Raw genomic sequence first — 24726 nt, forward strand, 5'->3', positions numbered from 1 at the left:
TTACATTCATTTTATATATGCATGTATTATAATAATTCTATTTATTAGAAAATAAATCAACCAATCAAGTTTCAAATAATAACCATAAACATATATTATTTAATTTATAATTATATAATAATTATACAATTTCTTTTCTATTTATGAAATTGTATTTAATATAAAAAATTGTTATAAGTATAAAAATATTTAGTAGAAAATTTTACCATCATTACTATTTGTGCAATTTCGCTTTGTAACATATGCAATTATAATAGGATGATATAAATTATCAATATTTATAGAAACAACAATTACGTTCAAATTTGATAGTTGTCGATAGTTTTGTAATATTATAGTATTTTGTTTAGTTTTTTTATTGTTAGTTTATAGACCAAAAACTAAAAACTCTATGGAATATAGTTTGCAATGTAAGAATTTAATAACATTTATTATAGTTTGATTTTTAAGCGACATATTTTTAAAAATTCTGGAGAAATAATTGATTGAAATATTAATTGATTTATAGCTCTTATGCTTTCTCTGGCTCTTCCTATGATATTGTCCACATTTTGCCTAATCAACGTGATATTCGATTCGTTTTATATACGACCATATATTCTTGTGTCTGTGAGATTGCTTTATTAGTAAATGTGACAGTGTACTAAATAATAGATTTGAAAAATTTGTTCTATTCAAATGTAATTTGAAGCAGGCAATTTTTTAAAATTTGTTCTTTCTTTACATATTTGTGTAGAATGTAATGGTTTATGTATTTGACTAGGAATCATAATTAAAGCGTAATTATATATACTGGTGTTTCTATACTTTACAGATAGAGATACAAGTTGCTCTACAAATTTTACTAATTTGTAATTATAATGGTATATTGGCTACCAAAGAAACGTTTTAAAAAGAGGTATCATTCCTGTTTCTAATTCTTTATCTTTTAATCTTAGATTTGTTGCATAATTGCATTACATTTATAAGTACTAACCTTTTGAAATGTTAATGTAAGAGGTATTTAAAAAGTAAGTGTAATTATTTCCATTATTTTCAAAATATTTAAGTTTTTAGAATCGTAATTTGTTTAATAAATATGTTTTACTTTACTCACAGTATGTATAATATTATAGAATTTTTTTCTATTTCAATTTAGTTTTATCTATGAATAATTATATTAAGAAATTATTGCAATGACGTGCACATATATGTTATTTTACCTTAATCCAAAAATTTTAACATATAATTCTTAAATTAATTTAAATATATTTATTTATTTTATAAATACAATATTTTTATTTCATACTTCAAATTGTTTAACAAATAATAAAATTGTTAAATACAGTGATAAAGCTTTATTAATTGACATAATACATAATACAATTTTTAAAAGCTTATCTCTTAGGGAATTATATAAATTAATGTTTCATAATTTCCCTGACACTTATTTATAACATAGAAATTCTTATCTGCTCTGGCAAATTTAAGATAAGGAAATATTTGGAAACTTTTTAATCTATATGAGCAATTTACTATAATTCATATTGATGTAATTATAAATATAACATTTTCATGGATATAAAATATGCTAGTTAATTGAATTATTATTGTATTATTAATGTGTAGTAGTAGCTTGCCATAACTTGTATACAGACAAATATATTACATTAACGAGGGATTTGAAAAGGTACCTTATGTTTGATAGCTACTAACAAATATGCAGACAACTTATCTACTATTAGCTGCACTGTTACCTTTCGCCGTTCATGATATTTGGTATGCAAGAATGTAAGTCACTTTGTTATAATCATAATATATCTTTGTTTTTTTTTTTTTAAATTCTTATTAAGCTTGTGTAATTTCTGAGACGAAGAAGATATTCAATTATTTTTTTCATTAAATACATTTTTACAAAATGTAAAATAACAACATAATCTTTTTTTTAAAACTTCTGTTTAATGTTTTCTTTAGTATGAATAATATTTTTAAAGTTTTGTATATTAGAATATAGCTAGACTTATTCTAATACATTTTAATAACTACTTTAGGATATATTAAATAAATATTCAAACATTGTTATGTTGTTTCTTTTATTATTAAAATTCATAATGCATGATTATGTATATTCCCTTTGGCTATGGTTTGATACAGAATGTATAAATTTATATAATGTTCAAATGTATAAATAAATATTTTTTACCTTAACTTTTTTATTATAGTATTCAAGATATGTCATAAAAGAATTAAAATATTGGAAACTGTAATAAACATTTAAAGATAAATTTTTTACATATTTTATAAAACAAATAAACTATTTCTTCTGTGTTGTACTTGATTTGATCAATTTTCAAATTACAAGCATTAAATAATGTGCAATAATTATTATTTAAATTGTAAATATATGCATCAATCTCCTATACAATTAATAAGGTATAATTATATATACATTATATTCTTATGTTTTACTGGCAATTTGTTATAAGAGTCATAGTATTTTTATTCATATACTTTTATTTTTAGTTAGCTTAATTTATTTTTAAATGCTTATTCAATCATATTTTATAAAAAATAAAAAGTGGATGAGTATAATAATAGTAAAATGTAAAAATATGTAGTTTTATCAATGTTATTATATTATTTTTATAAAGTAAATTAAAAAGAAATTTTTGTAAAGTAAGATATTATAATGAATAAATAGATATATTAATATTTGTTCACAATGTGGTTGCTTATTCATAATGATATAAAAAACATGTATATTACAGATACTTATTTTGGATCATGAAAGTATCAATAATCACATATCTTATTATATTTGGGCTTCTGCCTATTATATTTCACTACTCATATACCATACAAAAGAAGATTCTTTTTTTAAATTTTGGTAAGTAAATAAATATAAATAAGTTTATATAGACTATTTATTGAGTTTTATATTTAAACATGTACTTTTAGTGCAATGGCCACTTAATGTAGATTTTTCGAAACCAGAATTAGTTGGAATGAAAGGAACAAGAAACTTTTATTTACAGACTGATCAACAAGTAAAAATAGGACTATGGTTGGTATATTTAAGTAAATATACATACAATTCATTCAAATTAAATAAAACATGCTTTCAGGCAAATATTACCTCAGTCTTTACTAAATGATTCAATTATTACAACTGATGATGATTATGAAACTATGTTAAAAAATGCTAAACGACCAATTTTCCTTTATATGCATGGTAATAGCGGTAATAGAGCAAGCAATCATCGTTTAGAATTATATAAACTTTTCCAGAGTTTAGATTATCATGTTGTATGTTTTGATTATAGAGGTAAGAAAAAATTTTCGTTAGTTGTAGGAACCTAAAAATAATTTAATAGAAATTAATATAAATGATTATTTAAATATTTATGACTTCAATCTTCTGTAATATAGGTTATGGTGATAGTGAAGAAGCAGAACTTTCTGAAATAGGTGTAGTTAGTGATAGTAAATATGTACTTGAATGGTTATTAAAAATAGTAAATGGTACAGCTCCTGTTTTTGTATGGGGACATTCATTAGGAACTGGGTATAAATTTCACAGTTACCTGATGTGATAAAATTAATAATAAAATTGAAATTTATAGATCATTATTATATTACAGAGTTTCAGTTCATGTATTGGCATTATTAGCAACAGAAAAAGTTCAGCCTGCAGGTTTATTCTTGGAATCACCATTTAATAATATAGCAGATGAATTAAGTGAACATCCTTTATCACAGGTACTTTATATAAAAAGTATTTTATATCTATTTATAAAAGTTGTTTCCAATAGGTTCAAAATTTAAAACTTGTTTTTAGATATTTAAACATTTACCATGGTTCCATTGGGTAATTGTTGAACCGTTTTATGATAATTATCTCCGTTTTGAATCTGATAAACACATAGAAAAAATCCAATGTCCTATTATGATATTGCATGCAGAAGATGATAATATTGTTCCATTTGCTTTAGGTGAAAAGGTATGGATACAGTTTTTTATATAAATATCTAAAATATTAATACTATCCTTTTTAGTTATTTAAAGCGGCAATAAATTATCATGGAAACGACACAAATCGCGTTCAGATGACAAGGATTGATGCAACACATGGTTTTGGACATAAATATATATGTCGTTATAAAAACTTACCTAATATAATTAAGTAAGTATTGACCATAAGAGTAATATATCACAAAATTCTCATAATTTCTTTTTTCAGATCATTTGTACACGAGATACGTAAAAATCAGACTGATGAAAATATATATTAAAATGTCAGCATATATGTACCTTCATATAAGTATTTTTTACACTAAATATTAGTAGATGATTAATATAAAATATAATGAAAGAATATCTTTTATGCTGCAAGTCAGAATCAATACTATTTTACTGGAACATGTAAAGTTTATTTATTGTATAATTGTATTTTCTCTTTTAAATGAAGCGGTTTTCATTATTTACATCTCGTATAGTACAAGACTATTAAACCTTAAATGTACTCATGCTATAAATATAAAAGTGATATTTCTTGTACATGGAAAAATATAGCGACGTCAAAGTTCGTGCTGTGATAGCTGTTTGAATGCCATCAACTCAGTACATATTTATTATCTTATATTTTTTTAATTAATGCAATATATTTATAAATCAACAGATACTCATTTTTTTCAATATTATGTTAGGTTTTATGATATGATATAATTAAATATTTTTATTGACAAATGTATTAATATAATACCAATATACCCTATGTTCTCTACATGAATAAAAAGTAAAGAAAGATGACAATACATTAAGAAACCAATTTTCTTTGTAAGTTCATACTTATTACAATAATCTGTATTGTACATTCAATAAAAATTTTATATATTTAGTAAATATTCAACCGAAATTAAAACTTTTATGTTTCTTCCTGATTTTCATTCAAGTAACTTTCTGTAACAACCCTTGAAATAACTCTTTACTTTTCTAATAGTAAAATTATAATAAAAAATATATCGGGTGTAAAAAAAAATGTGTAAATGGTAACAAATGGTAAAACAAGTAGTCTCATAGTTATAGATAATTAATTTCAAGATCAAATCTAATTTTGCGGTATATCTTTTAGATAGATCATTACTGATCCAGAAGTGTAAAATCATGTGTATAATTCATTTCTTACGATGTAGAGTGCGTTGAAATATATTTTTCTAAAATGTACGGCATGCTTCAATCTAATTTTGTATTCTATGACAGTTTTGAGCATGTGTATTATATTTTCCTGTAAACAAATGTATTACCGGCGTTATGAATATTAACATGTTGACTGTAGAACTTATTCTGGTTAACTTTTCGTTTACGCTACGTGGATAATTTCCATCGATTGTGTTATTTTCCATCAAAGTGAAAAGTGGAAGAAAGAACAGTAATATAATAAATTTTACCAGAAAAATGCTCATGCTATCTATATAAAAGATATTTAAAATGGAGAAGCAGAGTATTTTAACATCGAAGTCATATCAACGTGCTAAAACAAACTTGCAAGATAAATTAAAATTAGCATTTTTGAAACATTACCCTCATTATTTAGTACCTGGATATAATTTACATAGCACTTTCTCTGCAGCTGATTCTGAGTTGGAAAATGTTATAGAACAGTACCAAGAATATCCTTATCATTGTGACTTACCAAAGCCTTTACTACCACCTGCTAAAGTTCCTAGGAATAGTAAGTTTATTGAGTTAATTAAATATCAATATATAAATGAATATAAGCATATATGTTTCTAAATTATACAGTGTTGAATGAAGAAGATCCCGCATTAGAATTAATTACTCTTAAGAATTATGTGAACAGTGATATAGAAAGAATGAAACACTATTATTTAAAACATGAGAAAGGTAAATCTAATAATAAATGTGCTAATTTTATAAAATAAGTTTATATTTGTATTTATATATATGTGTGTATATTTAACAATATTTTTATAGAGTTAAAACTAATACATAAGAAGGACATAAAATGGAATCATACGAAAGGTGAAATTACTGCCAAGATACCTAAATATGTAGCAGATATAGCAAAAATTATTGACAAAGATCCAGATCCTTGTTTTGAAGGAGTAAGATAAACTGATATCTACATGAAATTTTAGATGCTTTTTAACAGAAATTCAAATTCAGATAAATTTCTTTTAGGTCTATAATTGGTATTATACTGGAGGATCAATAGACTGTGTACAATTATATAATAAAAATATTTTACTTTTTCCATTTATGGGAGAATTAGGTATTGGTACATAACAAAATTATTTTCTTTTTTTTTATTATGGTTTACAATCATTGTATCTTTTGTTTTAATGTATTTTTAGTAAGTGTTCCCCTTGACAATATAGAAGATTTTTTATGGAAACCACTCTTCGAAAAGGCAGCTAAATGTGAACTCAGTGGTACATTATATGAATTAAAACATAACGTCAATGTTGATGCATGTAAGTATACATACATACCCATTTTCTTAAACTAGTATTTGAGATAAAAGGCAGTATAATATTGATAACTTAAAATTTTTATTAATTATAAAATTAATATTTGATTTAATATTTTATAGGTATGTTTTTAGGTAGATATAAACGGCATTGTAATTTTTATACATTATCTGAACGTGATAATAAATGTAAGCTTACTGAAATACATACACAAACATCGAAGACACCATATATTGGTGCAGATTTAAGTCCTATTAATGCAAATCAATATTGTTTAGTAAATGTTGAAAGATGTGTAACATTATGGGATATAGTTAAAATGTGAATATAATTTAAATGTGTATATGCTCTTTATATTTATGAATAAGAAATTTAAATTTACCTTTGATTTTCTAGGAAACCAATAAATTGTAATACTGTAATGCAAGCCACTGTGTTAGATGATTCATGGAGCAGTATAAAATTTCAATCCGCAGATCCTAATATTCTTTTACTTGTAGATAGATGCTGTCTTCATTATCTTGATGTTCGGGTAAGAATAAAAATATTGATACTAATTGTTTTTAATATTATTATTTCTAATATATTGTGGAAATAATTTCTTGTCTATATAAGAGAAGGATGAATATACATTCCATATTATAGGTTCCATTTGATCAACCAGCATTAACAATGTGCCCAAAATTTTATTTAGAAAAATGTGAACATCTTTCAATAGATGTTGCTAGTAGAAATAATTTTTGCAGGTATATAGGAACTTATCATAGTATGTTAATGTGTGATAGTCGTTCTCCGCAGCAGTGTGTGCAACAGAAATGGACTCATCAATTTAAAAGTCCACCACTTACAAGTTCTGTCATAGCTAGGTAAAAGAAAATAAAAATGAAATGAAAAAGAAAATAAAAATATATATATATATTAGTTATATTATTATATATTATATATTATATATATATATGTATAACTAATTAATTTATCATTTTTAGAGACGATAAAGAATTTGTTGTTTTATCCAGTCAAATTGCTGGTGAAACTACAGTCATTGTAAATACTTGGACAGATAATGAAATTCCACAATCATATAATTTTCCATATACTCCTCCTCACATTAAAGAAACATTAAATGAATCTCAAATGCAAGGAATGTGCTTAAATCCATATTTGAGAGATAGGTTTGAACTATCCAATACTGGTTCTTCTCTGATAAAAAATGACACTCAGAATATATTTCTATTTCTTCAAAATTCTATTGGTATGTAGTTTGCTGCTTTTTATATTGTATATTGATAATTGAAGCAAGCTTTAATCTAAATATATTTCTTAGGTGACATATATTATCAGTGCTTAACACATGATATTGCGTTAGATAAATATTCACCTATCAATGGTAAATCATACTGTATATTGAATGCTTGGCAAAATGCAGTATCCATAGAAACAGATGCTATAGCACCTCTTACAATGTCTAGCAAGTCAAATATGCATTATCCTTTTAAAAGTAAGTAAATTGATAATTCGTTTTTAAAAAAAAGTTAAAGGTTGTATAAAATTATTTAAAGTGATTGTTATATGTACATTAACTTGATAGGTTTCACGAATAAAAAGTTACGATTGAAGCATAAGCATGACTCAGTTGACTGTTTTGAACCAAGTTGGAAGCAATCTCTTGAAAAATTAAACACCTATATGGATATATTAGCACCTGAACTTTTAGCTGTGTGGGAAATATATGAAGAAGTTCCATTGCCTTTAACAGCAGCACCTCATCAAAAAGTTCTAAACTGGTTAGAATCTGCAGATACAAAGGCACCAATTTTATCACAAGAAGAAATAGAGAATGTATCTACTCCAATTAATACTCAAGAATTAATAAGTGTATCTCAAGAAGTAGATATAAGTTATTTGGATGACAGTAATGCATTACAAGATCTTTTACCAAAAGTTAAAACTACACGTTCTACAAAAAGGGGAAGTGTACGAAAAAGACAAAGAGTGTAAAATATTTTAAAATATGTATTTATGTAATTGCAATATCTGATACTTATTTTTATATATATATATAAAATTACTTTAAAATTATTTTTTATAATAAAACAAAATATTTCGACATATGGATTACTTATTTATTTATAGCAAAAATTATACAATAATAGTTACATAATATGCATCGACAAAATGAACGAATATATTAATGACAATTTGCAGAGTTTTGTATTTTACATTGAATTTTCTAGCGATTTAGCGATCCCAGTGAAAAGACGGCTTCCATTTTGACGTGAGTACTTTACTACTTTCTTGCTGTGCTTTATTTTCCTCTGCTTCCATTTGCATCTGTAAACAAATTTTATAGATTATAAGTATCAAGATTTAATACACAGATATAACGTAATACATACCAAGAATTTTTGTTGATTTTCTCTAAAAACTTTTAATGGATTTTCAAACTGTCTATAATAAGTAAGAACTTCTCTTACATCTTCCACATTTGTCGCTAATATAACTAAAAAGCAATAACCAACAAAATAAATAACTAAATTTCCAGAATATATTGATCAAGATTGTAAAAAGAAATGCACCTTTGAGGAATGCAGCTAAATCATACAGTGTCGTATCATCGTCATTACCAGTCCATTGCAGTAACTGCAACGTGTTTTCAGGATGAAATTTTGTACTCTTTGGGTTCCAGTCAACTACTATGACCTAATAGTAACAAATAAAATAAAATATAATAGACAAAAATTGCTTTACATAAAAGGTGGATGTAAATTATGGGTTCAATACTTACTTTACTAAGATCACGGTTAAGAGCATTTAAATCCTTAACATGGTGACCATCTACAAAACGTGTTGTATCTCTTACTAGTCTGTACATGATATATCCATTAGGATCCAAGATATCCAAGATAGGAAAAACAGTCTAAAGGTGATATATTACATAAATGATATATTTTATCATCATTTTACGTATATCATATATTAAAATAATATATATATAATAGAGAACATAGCACAGCTCAGATTAGCCAGAAGAGAAGTTAATAAAACTAGTAAAAGTAACATATTCCATAGGATGAGGGAAATGGTGTAATGTACAACATACAATATGTATGGACTTGAAACCAAAGAACATATACTGTACAAATGTCTGTGATATTCAGCATGTAGATTCCATATTGCAATGGAATACCCTGAGATACTGTGAATCCCCAAAGAAGCACAAATAGAAGCAATAAATTATTTTATACGAACAATGTTAAAACTAAGAGCCTCCTGTTTAAACAAAAAGACTTAAGGATGCTTAGAATACAAGGGTATGAAATAAGAAAAATTTCTGTACCTATCGAGACAGGCAATTATTATCATTATTACTATATTAAAATGATACGTAAGATTATTCAACGACAATTTGATTAACTAATATTGCTTACCATCCCTTGTTCTGCTGTATACACTACAATTTCAAATTGTGGTGGAGCTATAGCCTCTAGAAATTGGTCCACTCCAGGCCTCTTTTTAAACCTCCAACCTGTTTCATACTAGACGATCGATTAATAGAAATAAATATTTATAATATATTAAATTTAAAATTAAGGAAGAAAAGACAATATGCTACTTACTGTCCAATCAGGGTGTACTAGAACATCTGTCAATTCTAGTACCAAAGTATAAGGAGGTTGAATATAAGGGTATTTTAGTGGATCTGGAAGAAGTTTATTTCTGCTAGGTTCTTGCACCATCTGGAAAGCATGTGATCGAATTAAAAGCGAAGCAAGTAAAAATTATTCATTTCAGAAATTATACATTTGTGCTTTTGATACCTTAGTGTAATAATTAAATTCTCTTTTGAGCATTTTATATATTCTTTCGTAGAATGGTAAATTTGAGAATTCATCTTCAATAACATTTCCATGTTCGTCATATTTTGTTCGTGTTAAATTATATATTACATAAGACAGTCCAACAGTGGTGAATACTCCTAAGAATGCAAAACTATATTTAAGCACTCTTTGCGATTGTTCACGTTTTTCTCTTTCCTCTGCTTCCTCCTTTGCTTCTTCGTCTAACTTTTTATTGTCTAATCCATCTGGCGTTAGAGATTGTACAGTTCCCCCCGATGATTGAATATTTGTTAAACTACCAGTTATTTTTGGTCTATGTGCTGTAAAAATATATAATTGAAAGTTATTTATTTATACTGTTGTACATTCTATAAAATCCAAAAACCATGAAATTAAATTTATTATTTACGTAATAGTAATGTATTATTAGGAAAAAAAGTCGATGAAGGTATTTGTCGCTGATATATATGTCGTTTAAAGAATTTCACGAGAAACAACATGCGTGTAGCGCGTGTTTCGGCTTTATAAGGTTATAGGTTTTATATTTACTTACCTTCAGTGTTATAATAATATCTTTGCGCCGTTTGGACAACTGATATCCGAGCGACCGGTAGACGAAGTGCTGAGTATACAATTGTTGCATTTGCATTGTATATCTTGTATAAATGTCGTACACCTTTTGTCGCAAATGCCATTACTTTAAACAACTCATGAGCTTTCTGGCAGATGTATGCAAAGAGCTCGTGTTCGTATTTTCTAATATGTTAAACACAGTCGATGTTTTAGAAATCTAGCTTTCCGACATATCTTAAGGCAATTTACAAAGAGCAAAAACATTTGTCTGTGGTTAATGATCATCAATTTTTAAAAATGTATTGATGTTGCAGATAATTATAACTGTATATTTCATTATTAATATATTATATTAAATATTGCGAGGGACGGAAAGTAAGCAAATAGCTTTTAGAGTTATTATGACGCACTTGAAAAAGTTTTCACATAATTACGTGTAACAAATTCAAACTTTAATTCAAAGAAATATTAAATTATTATTGTACCTTTTCATTTTTTTAAAAATAAAATTAGGTTATTAAACATTTAAATGAAGTTATTTCGTTGTTTAAAATTTGTACAACAACGGTTTCACAGCTTTTTATATCATTCTAATTATTCCAATTATTTAATTATTTGGAAACGAATCTTACATTCTATTAAATAACGATTATTTAATTGTCTGAAACAAAGCCGTCTCTCAATTCAATGCGGGCGTAGCAGCTGAAGCCTTTTCCGGTTTAATCAAGTTCAGGAAGTTTGCTAGTGGGCGGTAGTTGCCGGGTCGGTATATGCATTCTATACTAGCCAGGGGAATTTTGTGGACATCGCGCGGTCAACCACTCTAATATTAATAGCTCGGGTATGAAATTTGCTTAATCATGACTAACGGGATGACCCAATGGAATGACAATAATTTGTCAGCGTTCACTCGCCGCGTCAATCTCGAATAACGATCGCCAACGAAATTAGGACCATTGTTAAATGACGTATTATCAATAGAAAATATTAATTACCGTGTTTTCGCTTATTATTCTCTTAAACGCGCAACAGTAAAATTACTCGAATATCCTCTTAACGATGTCTACCCTTTCTCTTCCACTTGGAACGTACAACGTTTGTGTAAAAAAGGGTCGCCACGAAGGGTCGCGAATTTATCGTTGAATTTTTCCAGGATTTCCCAAGACAACGCTTAAATTTTTGTCCCCGCAATACATAAACCGTACACGTGGGATGAACCCGTCTGCTGTTTGTGTCAGCTGCTGTTAGAACCGTAATGAGAGGTGCCATAACGTTAACGGCCGAACGCATACATTCGAGCAATTACGTCGCTCCAACTAATTTCTGTCCCTGGGCAAACTTGAGGAATTCCATACGGTACGAGTAGAGGTGCTACGAGTGCAAGGGATTGCAAACGCGTCGTGGGGATGCCGAGGAGGAGGCGGACGTTACCGCTGACCATTTCGTCGGATCTCCCCGCGTTTTCACCGCTTCTATACGCGCGGTCGCATGCTCTCTGTATACACGCGTGAGAAGCGCACAAACACAAAAGCAACGCGCCCTTTAGCGAGCCGGGGCTACGAATGCAGCCGAGAGGGTTGTTTGTCAAGAGAATTTTCAGCGGTGAACACGCTGGCCAACGAGTATTACGGGTTGGATTAATTCCTAACAAAAATATGTGAAATATTTTCACGGTGCAGACGAGCGAGCTACGCACACCAATTCTTTGTTCCAGTACAAAAAGGCCGCGCGTATACGTGTACCGTTTGTTGGACGTTGCCCTACACGTTTTATGTTTTGCTTTCGGATTGCGCATCATGGTTTTCGCGACAAATTGCCTTCGGGCGAAAGACCTATTCCACTTTGCGCCTTTACACCTATCTCGTTCTTTGCTCTTACAGACATTCGACGTTTCGTTTTTTAAATCTTCTTCTTTTAAATTTTCCCCTTTCACCTTTGGCAATTAATTTGTCTGGGATGCATCGCAGTCCGCTGTACTTACGATAGAATCGTTGTATTAAAATGAAATTTCTATCGAAATTTGCAAAATGCAGGGAACGATTCATCGGGCACACGGCGGCAGAAAGTACGAAACATTCCATTCGAATCAAATATGCGTTTTACTCGATTGAACTAATGCCTATACGCGCGTAATAACAATATAGGAATACAGAGAATCTGGAATCATTTAATTATAACATTTTGTTCTATTTTATCCGTATGATATCGCATAACATTTAGGCATTACAGAACGGGATCAAATAACTAGTTAGAATGATTGAACGTTTCGTTGAATAATAGACAGTTGAGCCGTAGTTCGATATTGATCCACGCATGCTCGCGAATCTATAATCTGTCAGGCATAATATTTGCTTTCTTTTTAGATAAATGACCGATTATTCGTGCTGGTGCGCGAGTATAGGATCGTCACGGCGACGACGCTTCTTAACGTCGGGGTCTATAAATGTCTCTGCCGGTAGCATGTAAATGGAAGAAAGCTTCATTCCAGGCGATACTCGTGTCCCGCGCACACGGACTCGGTGCTATTTGCACGCGCTTCTACATCGTCTCGTGTCGAAAGATTTCCCAACGAAATTCCTTTTCGGTGCTCAGAATAGTGGAGTCATTCAAGTTCCTTGGCGACGTTCTATTCACGAGCCCGGCTGTCGTCCCTTTTCTTTGCTCCCGTCGATTCATTCCTCCGACCGACTGAATCGACAATGATTTACCTTTCGAGGCGATCGAAATCTCCGACCGAGAACGGTAGATCGCGACGTGAGATTTACAACGTAAATCGACGCGCCAACTACCCTCTAATCTTTTTCTTGTACCCGTTTCTAATCTGCCTCGAGCGTCGATTGTAATTGGCTGTCGTAAGTTTCCAGCTACGTAGACGTCTAAGTACGAATTACATATATGCATCGAAGCAACCGCAAACGCCAAGGATGGAACGGGAAGAACGAGGCGCGTAAGAGGGTGGTGGCGTAGAGGCCGAGGGTTGCGAGCGAGCAGCCGCGAAAGGGAACATTTGGTGTAATCGAAGTATCGCGTGCGGCGGTGCCTGTGGAACGATAATTCCATTACGCGAGAGAACAAACGTACGTACATACGTACCGCGAAGGCAGGACATTTTTATCGGCTACGATCTGATATTTCGTCGATCAGCGTCGAGCGCGTTGTTCTAAAAGCGCGTGCGTGAGATACGCGAGTAATTCTCCTCGCGTGGGAAAGCAACGTTTCCAGCCGGCATAAATATAACGGTAGAATCGTGGACGAGACGAACACGCTCCAGGTAGCTTCCCTCGGCCGATATAAGCTCGCAATCATCCTGCGACCGAGTGTTTGTAAACTATTAATTCGCCTGTCGCGAGAAACTCGCCGATGTAACTTCGATGTATAGCCCCTGTTTCCCTCTTTCTCCCTCTCTTCCCCGTCTTTTTTTCTTTTCCTCTTCTCTTTTTATCTCTCGAATACACGTGGAATTTGCGGATCGTTATTATGATTCGCCGGGTTTTGACGCGAAAGCGAGCCACCTGAACTTTCTTAATCTGAAGTAAACCAAAGCGCGGATAATACGCCTCCTCAGGCCATTCGGAGACTTTAATAATCTAACTTTTCGCGCTACTTTGCGTCCCACTTTTAACCTAAAAATTGCTTTTCTCCCCCTCGCTCGTGCAAATCAAAGTTACGGAGTGGGGAGAATTGTAAAACGAGTATTTACGCGTCTTTGCGCGTGTCATACTTTCAACGCTGCTACAAAAGCAATAACAGAATTACTTTCTTCTAAGTACGTTCTTCGCTGTCCGATCTAGTAGAATTAAAAAACAAAAGTGCGAACGTGTATTCGTTCGTGTCTTCGCGACGTACGCCTGTAAACTCCACGAACGTTCGCACGCTGAGCACCATAAGATATCCAATGGTACGGAATAAAAAATTCTTTTATCGTCTATCTATTAATAAGACGAGATCGTTCGTTCCTGTCGAAAAGCAAACGCGTTAAGGGATAGATTTCTTCGATAGCGAAGTTTCTGCTTTATGCGGAGAATAAAAGTGGCCGAGAGATTTCATATAGATCGTCTGAATTACAAAGCTCGTGGAAGCGATGGCTGGTAATAAAAATCGGCTCTGCGTATCTGTCCGTACACGCACCCTATCTTCTCCACCCTTCGATCTCGCCGCTCACCACCTATTCCTGGCATTCATCGAGCGACGATCGATTACAGTGCTCTGTCGCGGACAATACCATTCGGGACAGTGCGAATTTCATTCTTTCGTTTCGTACTGCGCGTAGAACCGCCGACAAAAGCTCGGCCAACAGAGTACGATGATGCTTTCACGTATATGCCTTTTTCGTCCTTTCTCTCTCTTCCATTTTCTCTTCCTCTCCTCCTCTGGTTAACGTAAGTCTTGCGTGAATTCACATCGCGAACCTACGTATCTTTTTTTTTTTGTACGTGGAGAAATCCTCATGGACACTCCGCTGTTGCAATAATTGCGTAACAGCAGAGTAGTAGTGTGGGACTCCTACCGACTAAAACTCCACGATGACCATCCTTTCCCGCGTCCTCTTGTTCTAGCCAGTCCTAATACTTCCTGACTATTGCGTGTTGACAACATTTTCTTTTTTTTTTTTACGTGGAGGAAATCTTCATAGACACCTTACCACCCTTGCGCAGGTGGGCAGAAGGTAGTGCCGGATTCTTACCGGCTAAAACTTCCACGGGCGGGACGGTGGACTAGAGCGCGAGTTGATCGTCGGGCCCCTGTTGTGCTTAACACCAAGCACCTTTAACCAAGTACTCCCAGAAAGTACATCCACAGCACACGCAAGGGAGGCCTGTTGTATATTACTTTTAAAAGCAACTTTCCGTTCTGTGTTTAGATGGATGGGATTCGAACTCGCAAACGCATCGTCTTCAGTACTGGGCTTTAACGAGCGTAGCTAGCTGTCCCGCCGAACCTACGTATCTAGGAAACTTATTCGAACGCGGTGTTATTGCAACGTGATCATTTCTCATTGTTTCGCCATGTATTCCGATATTACGCTGCAATTTATCGTACGACCGAGCCCCGCGTACCTTGTTAACGAATCGATTTTAATAAAATGTATATCGTTCGAAATAACTTGAACGAATTGCGTGACCATACATTTCCCCAGCCGGCCGAGTAACAATCGGATAATCCGTAACGTTGCTTAATCCTTTGTGAATTAAATGAATATTTCTGGTAATGGTTTTAATGTTTTTCCATGTTTTGAGAAATCTCGTTTGCAATTTTTATGGTTGGAAAAAATAAAAAATTGCCTGCTCGTCGTGATTTACTGAGATTAGACGCGAAGGACAGAATTCTTTCTTCTTCTTTTTTTTTTAGGAGCTGGATTACTCTTGCGCTTTTACTTGTTTCTACGTCATTTTGAATCTTGAGCCTCATGCGTGGTGGAAGGACGGCTATATTTTTCAGGTTGCTCGAGCTGTAGACGACCGTCATTTCGGATAATAGGTTCGGAGGGAAAAAATTTGACGACGGTCTGGTTAGCTTAAGTTTAGCGATACATTAAACGAATCATGAAACTTTTTAAGAATTTGGCGGAATACGTTCGTATCGTAATCAGATTTTACCTGTCGGAATAGTTAATTGCGAAAGGTCGCGCCACAATTTTTGTTGCATGAAATTTCATCGAATAAATTTCATGAAAAACGATAAATTTATCATATTTATTTATATATATTTATCGTATAAAATTAATTGTTATATATTTTGCACGTTTGAATAAGTAATAACGATTGGTAGGAGTGACCGATTATCGTACGTGATTCTGGGTTCCCTCGTCGACGAATACTTGTAAATGAAATTTCATGCGTACACGTACACGCACCGGGACGTGATCAAAATGTCTAGCATATAGGCGAGCGTTTATCCGAAAATTGACGATACTGCTAGCTGACATATCTTAACATCCTACGTTATATATTATATCACCTTTATGTACAAGTTCATAAAATTCCAACATCAAGTTTTATACTTTTCGATTAACCTTCATCGCTGGAACTTCCAACTTGATGGTGATTAAAAAAAAAAAAAAAAAAAAAATAAAGAAAAGAAAGGAAACCCTAGCAGGAACTCATGAATATTCTCTATCATACTCATTCCGTTCCATGGTCGAATTCAGAACGACCTCGAATTTCTCCGAATTTTCAGCGGATTTTTCTAGTCGCGTACCGAATCGAGTAAATTAAGTCTCCCGTAATTATTTCAAGCGATTTTCCGGGAGCACGTGAATGAAGTTAATCAGAGCTATTTCAGAAAAAGGAGAGAGAGAGAGAGAGAGAGATAAAGAAAGAGAGAAATTCGGAATGGAAAACAGACAGATTTTCAAGCCGTTTTTATTTCTTTGCTACTATGCTACGGCGGCGAGCTGTAAGCCGTGCTTTTCCTCTAGTTCGGTAACCGTTGACTAATGGTCCATCATCGTTCATCGTTGTTCAGTTGGACGACCAACGTCCGTTACTGTCTTACGCCCGTACTATCCGGACAATGTGACTTTATTCTTACCGGTGATCCGCGTCTATAACCGTAACGTGCATCCGAATCGAACAATACCTTTTACTCATCCGCGCGGCAATAATTTAGACGCCGTACGGCGATACGTTTCGCGAAGGACCGGATCAAAAAATATATAGATCCGGTGCGAGCCGAGGGCTGCAAGCATTGTTCGTGATCCAGAGAATTTACTGCGGCGCCGCGATTTCGAGGAGGTGCTTGGCGCAAGAAACTGTTTCGCGTTCATTACTGCGATACGTTTTCACCGAGGACCGAGATTGAACGACTTTTGCCAGACGCGAAGCACCTTCGAATTTTTTATTAACTCCAGAACGATTCCCCAGTGAAGTTTTACGTCTGGCAAGCTATTACCCCGAAGTTTGTATCGGTGAACGAATTTATGATATCTACGAAACGAGAAAAAAGGTGAAGCGTTCCTTCGACATTTTTACGTACTAGACCGATGTAGGTTTTCGTGCAATTAAGATTCGATGGTTTTAAAAAGCATCATTTCTTCGGTACACTTTCGAACGTAACCGATAAATTTCGATCGAGAAACTTTTCCCTTCTTTCTTTTTTCATTTTTTCATCATGGCGCGAGAAGGGTACGAAATGAAGCATTAAGTTATCCGAAACAACATCGCTCGACTTACCGTGTACATTTTTTACCGAAAGGTAACCTCGGGGAAGAAATAGGATCATTATTTCTTCTTTATTAGCAATCATTCTCGGTGGATCCGCCACCTGACATCCTTGACAAGGGGACGTATATCAAAGACGAAAATATGTTCGTCTCTCACCCGGGGCATCGTTAGACAGGCTTAATACGCTAGTAAAACATCCGGACGGCATCACACGGTGTTGGTCCATATTAAATTCTTAGCGGGTACAGCGTGTCGGTCTTGATGTCCTTCATTAATCAATGCATTGTGCCCGGACCCAGTAACTGGGATCCAAATGTTTCGACACTGGACCTTTCCCACTCTCTGTGCTCTTCCTTCTTTCTTTTCCTTTTTTAGTCTTCGACTCGGTTGGCCCACCGGTTTGACCATTGTGTACAATTGCGCCAACAAGCCTTCAGCTATGGTCTCGTACGCACCAGCTTGGTATATTATCGCCTCTTTGCATTCTAACTTATGGGCTCCTATTATATGTAAAGTAGAACGTGTCAGGTCAGTCTTACTGGTTCGTCCTCCTATTTGTTTAACCCCTTCGAATATGTAACATCCTGACGAACACTAGGGGAAATTTACGGGAATGGTTTAGATGTAATGCGATGATTAGAAACAGGTGTCAAAGCGTCCATTGCAGTATCAGCTTTTCCGATTTTGAGGGGAAGGGTTGAACGAGTGTCTACAACGAAAGGTTGCGACCGGTCCGGTTCCGATTTGGGTGAAATTCTATAGGCTCGAAGAACAGTAAAAAATATTATATAGGTATTCTTTTTACTTTGATAACATAAGTTCAAGAGACAAAAATCTGAAAAAAATTCTGTTATCTAAAATTACAATAAATGGTCTCTAACGCGTTTGGGGAAAATGCCGGAGACAAAAAAAAATTTTGAAAAATATAGAAAACTGTTACATCGAACATATTTACGATCTTTCGTTTTTATTAGATGCGTAATGTGTTTGTTTGTCCTTTGCCATTGCCTTTATTAAGTAAGATCGCGTTGGAAAGGATTTTCAATGTTGATTTCTTGTTGTAAATCATCGTTGTAAGAAATGTTATTTAAGATAATATAAATATTATAAAAGTACAGAATTTTATATCATATCTACAATAATAGTTTAATCCGATAATCACATTCTGCTTTAATCCTAAGTTTTAATCTTGTTTTAGACTGAATCGATAAAGTCGCATGTGACATAAAATTGGTAACGTCAGCTGACCCTCGAAAATGCGACCGGAGGAAGAATTGCATGTCAGATCCAACCTACGTTTCTGTGCTGATATTCATCTACTGCAAGTGCATGCATATAGTTAACGAATGTATTTTTCAGATTTCATTATAAAATATGAAAGACTTGAGTGCACCGAAATATGGTAATATTTTTTTATACAAGTTTTATGAACAACTTTTTTTAATTAATTAGTTAATTACACATAATTACACATAAACGACGATTAAGAATAACATTCCCTTTCATTTCAAGACAGAATAATTTGTTCATTATTTTTCTGTTAATGCTAATATTTTTTAATTATTGAAATATTATTATCTCTACAACGTTCTTTACTTTATATTAATAGCAACTTGAATAATTAAGTATTATACTATAGTAATCGTGTTGATATAATAGTATTAGTGGTAATAGTATTAACGATATTTGTGGTATAAACCAACCATATGAGTAAAACAGTGATATAAATTCTTGTATAACAGATAACTAAAAAGTTCCATCAAAAATATAATTTTATAATAGAAACCATCAACATTTTAATTATATGTGTAGAACTAACATTCGTAACGTTTAATTATATGTCTATTCATTAATGATTATTATTTGACCGAATAAAATTAATTTCTAACGTATCTATGTTGCAGTTTCACTCTTCCTTTGTGTGAGATATGATATGTTTATGAAAATATTTCTTACAATACACGATTTTTCGAAGATATCGCCGATGTGTAATCGAATACGCCCGACTTCACGCCGAACTAACTATCCCCACCAATGCGAAATTTGAAGGTGAAACGCGGCGCGGGGTGTTATTCGGCATTCAGGAATCGAAGATTGTGGTGTCAAGACGTATTAATCTGTGCATGGCTCGTTAACTGCGTAATATTCCTATTGCTATTTTGCCTATTTTATACATAACTACAATTAACAACTATTAGGTTTGTTTTGATTGTATACTTGGTTACTTCAGTTTTCGATAGCTTGTATTGCCTGACAGAGATGTTGAATTCGATTATCGTTTTAATTTACTGTAACTGATTTTAGTTATATGCGTATATGTTTTCAATTGTTGGTTTTCTTTTACGTAGATTATTGGTTAATGGCGGGACAAACATCGATGCAATAGGAATTCAAAATGTGGGCGCCATGATGATTAGCAGTCTTTTCGATGGCTTTTCATTGGTGTTTCGGTAATTTCTTTTATATTATTGGTACATATTTGATACCTTAAGTCGTAACTCGTGGAGAATTACTACACGTAATAATTAGCATTTTGCTGCACTTCCCGCGCAAATTCTCTGTAGTAGCGCCATCTTGTTTATTCATTATTACACGTTCAGCTTTTCGTGTAACATTATCGTGTTCTTGAAGCAAGTTTAACCGAAGAATTTTGATTTGTTGCAAGTATTTTATTATTAATCAACACTGTTATAAATTCTTGAAGAGTAACGTTAGAATCTGCCGCACTTTATTTAATTTGAAGTGGAACTGACGTTAACCTGTAATTAATTTTTTAATGTTGCGATACGTGGCAATCGGGAATAATTCAAGTAGTTCTCTTCGTTCAGAAAGAAATAGTGATATTTATTAACTTCATTTTAAGAATTGCTGTTACGCAGGATCTTTTTCATCTAAGTAGATTTACGGTTAGATAGGCTATCTTTAAGTTAAGTTAGATCTATGATTAGGCAAGCTGTATTTTAATGTTTTGTCACGTAAAACAAGATAGTTTAATATCTCGTGAAGTAGGAAATATTGGTTTCCTATATCATAGAAAAACATTGATTGATTCTTTCCTAGCACTATTAACGAGTTACATTAATATACTAACAAGCCTACATTAATATTAAATGTATGCATAATTAGCGATAATATTCAAATAAATGAAATAATTCAAAGAAAATAGGTGGAAAATAAATAGTTGATTAATTAATAATAGATGATTGCGTAAAATTTCATAATCCCATTTAAATTTCAATCTTATAGGATTATTTTTGTTATAAAGTTGTTGATCATATCGTGTGACTCACTGCGTGTCAGACCTATATTGTACCTGCTCTGTAGTATGCAGCACATGTTTGACACGATCTTGGCAGATGTCGTTAGTAGTTCTTCTTGGTGCAATCCTTTGATAAATACAAGCTCGAGATAAATACAATATCTTACAGACCCAAGGGCTTAATGTCAAATAGATTGACTTTTAATTGAAAAATATATACCGCCGTGTTTTATCGCTTTTCGAGCATCAATCTTTCGAGATCAGTTTTTGCGGGCTCGTTAATGGCGAATTCTCGCAATTCAACGGTACGTCGATGAACGTTAAAGCAGGGAATTTGTTATCCGCTTGCCCCGGTGTTTCTAAATGTGCAGAGAAGGTAGCCGTTTCAGGCCTAGGTGTACATGGAGTGCGCGTACGAGACACGCCAACTGACCATTATGCAGATTTCTAATGATTAGATATATCGGTCGTTTGCCAGAGTGAAATGAATGTAATATACCTTTGTAGAATCCGTTCTGCTCCCTTCCGTCCTTTCAGCATTGCTTCTTCCTTAATTTGTTATCTCGAACTAACGACTCCTTGTCTGTGAAAGAAAGACTTCAGGAGTAAAAGGCAGAAAGAAAAAGGAAGGAAATCTGAAAAGAAAGCGAACGAACTCTGACGTGGCTTCGAAGAAAAGCGATCAGCTCGTGAAATAGGTTTTCCCGAACTTCTATGGACCGCCGGGGGAAGGGGGGAGGGGGGAGGGGCTGGAAAACGTGGTCGGGGCGTCGCTCTTTTCGTTACTCGCCGTTTAACGGGCTGCTTGTCGTCGGTCGGATTGAACGAGAATTTCTATTTAGAGCTGCGAGACAAATAGTCGCTCGCGAAGTTGAAAACGTAACTAGACAATGGTGAATGTTTAACAACGTGTATCGTACGCTGACGTATCGCGTTTTGGACGCGATTCAAAACGCCGTTGTACGAACTCGTTGCGATTTCGCGAAGGGAATCAATTCTCTTTGGCAAGGAGAGATATTAATCGCAAACAATGGAGAACGTTATCTCGGATTTCGTTCGAGATTACGTTCGATGGTGTTTGTATTATTAACGTTTCCATTTGCCTGTTCGCGATCAGGTGAACGGCGTGTCTTACGTTTCGTGCTGGTGTGTTTCGATTAGAATTTCAGTTAGAAGACGAGACGTCTTAGGTGGAACGTTAACGGCGCGATATATGTATAATGAATCGATGTTGGATTGTGTCGAGGACTCGTGAGACATTCAGCCGCAACATTCGACAGATCGCTTTATTATTTAGCGTGGCGATGAGGAAAAAATTACGTTCATGATGTTCAGGGTAATATTCGTGTAAAAAGATTATTTACGCTACGTTTAAGAAAGGCGACGCTCGTCCTGACACCTTGAGAAACAGTTTGTCGAATATTAAACCGTCCACTCTTAAATATTCATGAATGTCTTACTCGAGAGACGCCGCGATATCGATATTTTACGACGAACCGGTTGCTCGATAGTTGCGAGTCTCGGCGAAGATTAAATAATTACACCGCATTCTTGCTCACTGCGAGCGAAACAGAATTATGTACGCTCTTGATAAACAGCCCATACAATCGCGTGTTAATATCAACGTGCCGCGAACCCTGATACTATTTGTGCCGATTAATTAAAATGATCGTAATTAGCGCGACACGGAAAAGCCACGCTCGCAGTTAACCACCTGATCTTATCTTTGGCCACGAAACCGTACTGAATACGAGAACGTTTCTCGGACTTTCCTCCGAGGATGCCGACTTTTTTATTAGATTATGTCCCCCGATATAGCAGCGCCCGGTTGAGCCCAGCATTAGCATATTTCAGACTGTATAATTTATGCACCCATTACATCACGAGGGAGTAAGGGCCGGAGCTAAAGGGTGGACTTTCGTACATTGAGACTGGAATAGGACGAGGAAGATGGTCTCCATGTATCCATTCGTAAAGTCTTATTTATCGATTTTCTACGTCAATGGGATCTGTGTGTATACTTGCGTATTATTTGAATCTAAATGTAGCGTGTAGGCGATTTTAGAGTGATTCATTTCGCGTGGGGGATTTTGAAATATGTCGGCGCGTCGATATTATGGCATACGGAAATATCGAGGAAATAGATAGGCCAAGAATCACTATGATTTCGATTTTTTCTAAATCCTTCGTCGTGCAATTTAGTGGATACTTTGGTTGGTTCTTTAACATCTATATGTCGTCGTCCATTGCTAAAATTAATTACTTTGTTTTTCTCAATTATTCATCCTATAATTATTAATTTATAATATCGTAGACGATGTGTCGTCAATCTTGCACACAATTAAACGGTACTTCTAAGACGAACGATCCGAGGCAACAATTTGAAGCATCGATTTAGTCGTTAGAATCTTCCATTAAAAAAGTATACGATTATCTAGAAGACTAGTAGCAACAGGAATATTTTACTGTCCTGTAGACATATTGAAACGATACAAGCAGCTAGTGTTCGTGGAGGAGAGGGTCCTGTAGATTGAGTTTCACCCCTCGTCAACAGGAATGACTGATCGATAATATAGCCTCGTGAAATATCTAGTACGAGCTGTAAATGGTGAACGGGCATAACGCACTTAAATGGGAAATTTAAACGGCGGACGAAGAAGAGGGCGATGACGGCGAACATGTTGGACCATATGCTGCTTCGGATTAGGAACACATATTACGCGCGAAGTGTTGCTACGAACTGCTGGAAACGGCTTAATTACTATTATTATCGAGATAATAATACGAGCGTAGGAATCTCGACACCTGGAATCTAACGTTCCCATAGCGTCGAGTAATCGGTGAGTTTAAGCAACCGTTACGATAATTTTCCCCGAACGTTCAAATGATATTTTAATTACCTCGTCTGAAGCTCGAGTGGCATCGATGATTTATATTGTGTCATACAGCGATTAGCTGTCTCGTGAATCAGCCAAACGTCCGGCTAATTTAACCGATACAACTAATGGATCTTTCTCATCGAACTTAGAGGCTCGACTTTAATTCCTCTTAATCAATTTAGAAAGTTTCTACCTATGCTTGCCACGGAAATTGCTATTTGGAATAATGTAGGTCGATGCCAAGAATTTTCGCAGGATAGGTACGTGGAACCGCGTTGTTGCATACGGAAATCCGGCGTGGCGAATAGCATGTACAATAGCGGTCGTACGTTTACGTACATTTAGCGAGATTAAATTTGATTACTCGTATATTTACCTATTTACGAGGAACAGTTATGGAAAAATCAATTCCAACGCAAGAGACAGTAAAACGTATCCATTAATTAATTATACCTAGAACGTTAATATTTCGTTATCTAGAAGTCGAGCTTTGGCTCATGGTCAGATAGCGAAATGGTATGTGTATATCCTACTGTATAGACA

General features: G+C 33.6%; 3 protein-coding genes across 7 annotated transcripts; 2 read left to right on the forward strand and 1 right to left on the reverse strand.

Annotated features, from left to right (window-relative positions):
• Nucleotides 1-481: 481 nt before the first annotated feature.
• On the forward strand, nucleotides 482-4656 carry LOC117212403 (lysophosphatidylserine lipase ABHD12). 5 transcript variants are annotated; one of them, XM_033457222.1, is made up of 11 exons: nucleotides 482-739; nucleotides 815-898; nucleotides 1688-1770; nucleotides 2748-2866; nucleotides 2938-3043; nucleotides 3105-3304; nucleotides 3409-3544; nucleotides 3621-3738; nucleotides 3818-3979; nucleotides 4035-4162; nucleotides 4220-4656. In XM_033457222.1, exons 3-11 carry the CDS (start codon nucleotides 1700-1702, stop codon nucleotides 4269-4271), a joined length of 1092 nt encoding a protein of 363 aa, XP_033313113.1. In that variant the 5' UTR covers nucleotides 482-739; nucleotides 815-898; nucleotides 1688-1699; the 3' UTR covers nucleotides 4272-4656. The 5 variants fall into 5 exon arrangements, with proteins under 5 accessions (XP_033313113.1, XP_033313112.1, XP_033313115.1 ...); XM_033457223.1 differs by lacking the exon at nucleotides 482-739 and adding an exon at nucleotides 2202-2412; XM_033457221.1 differs by having other exon boundaries at nucleotides 482-898.
• Nucleotides 4657-5310: 654 nt separating this feature from the next.
• Nucleotides 5311-8517, forward strand: LOC117212392. Its single transcript, XM_033457202.1, has 11 exons — nucleotides 5311-5710; nucleotides 5782-5883; nucleotides 5974-6104; nucleotides 6181-6271; nucleotides 6354-6473; nucleotides 6593-6791; nucleotides 6867-7002; nucleotides 7116-7336; nucleotides 7457-7722; nucleotides 7795-7968; nucleotides 8059-8517. The coding sequence occupies exons 1-11, from the start codon at nucleotides 5467-5469 to the stop codon at nucleotides 8466-8468; spliced, it is 2094 nt and encodes a 697-aa protein (XP_033313093.1). The 5' UTR covers nucleotides 5311-5466; the 3' UTR covers nucleotides 8469-8517.
• Nucleotides 8518-8571: 54 nt separating this feature from the next.
• On the reverse strand, nucleotides 8572-11091 carry LOC117212399 (mitochondrial import inner membrane translocase subunit TIM50-C-like). Its single transcript, XM_033457216.1, has 8 exons — nucleotides 10863-11091; nucleotides 10289-10629; nucleotides 10088-10207; nucleotides 9899-10006; nucleotides 9256-9387; nucleotides 9047-9170; nucleotides 8867-8970; nucleotides 8572-8801 (listed from the first exon to the last, which is right to left on the reverse strand). The coding sequence occupies exons 1-8, from the start codon at nucleotides 11002-11004 to the stop codon at nucleotides 8709-8711; spliced, it is 1164 nt and encodes a 387-aa protein (XP_033313107.1). The 5' UTR covers nucleotides 11005-11091; the 3' UTR covers nucleotides 8572-8708.
• Nucleotides 11092-24726: the final 13635 nt, after the last annotated feature.

The sequence above is a fragment of the Bombus bifarius genome, unplaced genomic scaffold (genome assembly GCF_011952205.1).
Source record: "Bombus bifarius isolate JDL3187 unplaced genomic scaffold, Bbif_JDL3187 scf7180000008296, whole genome shotgun sequence".
NCBI classification, from domain to species: domain Eukaryota; kingdom Metazoa; phylum Arthropoda; class Insecta; order Hymenoptera; family Apidae; genus Bombus; species Bombus bifarius.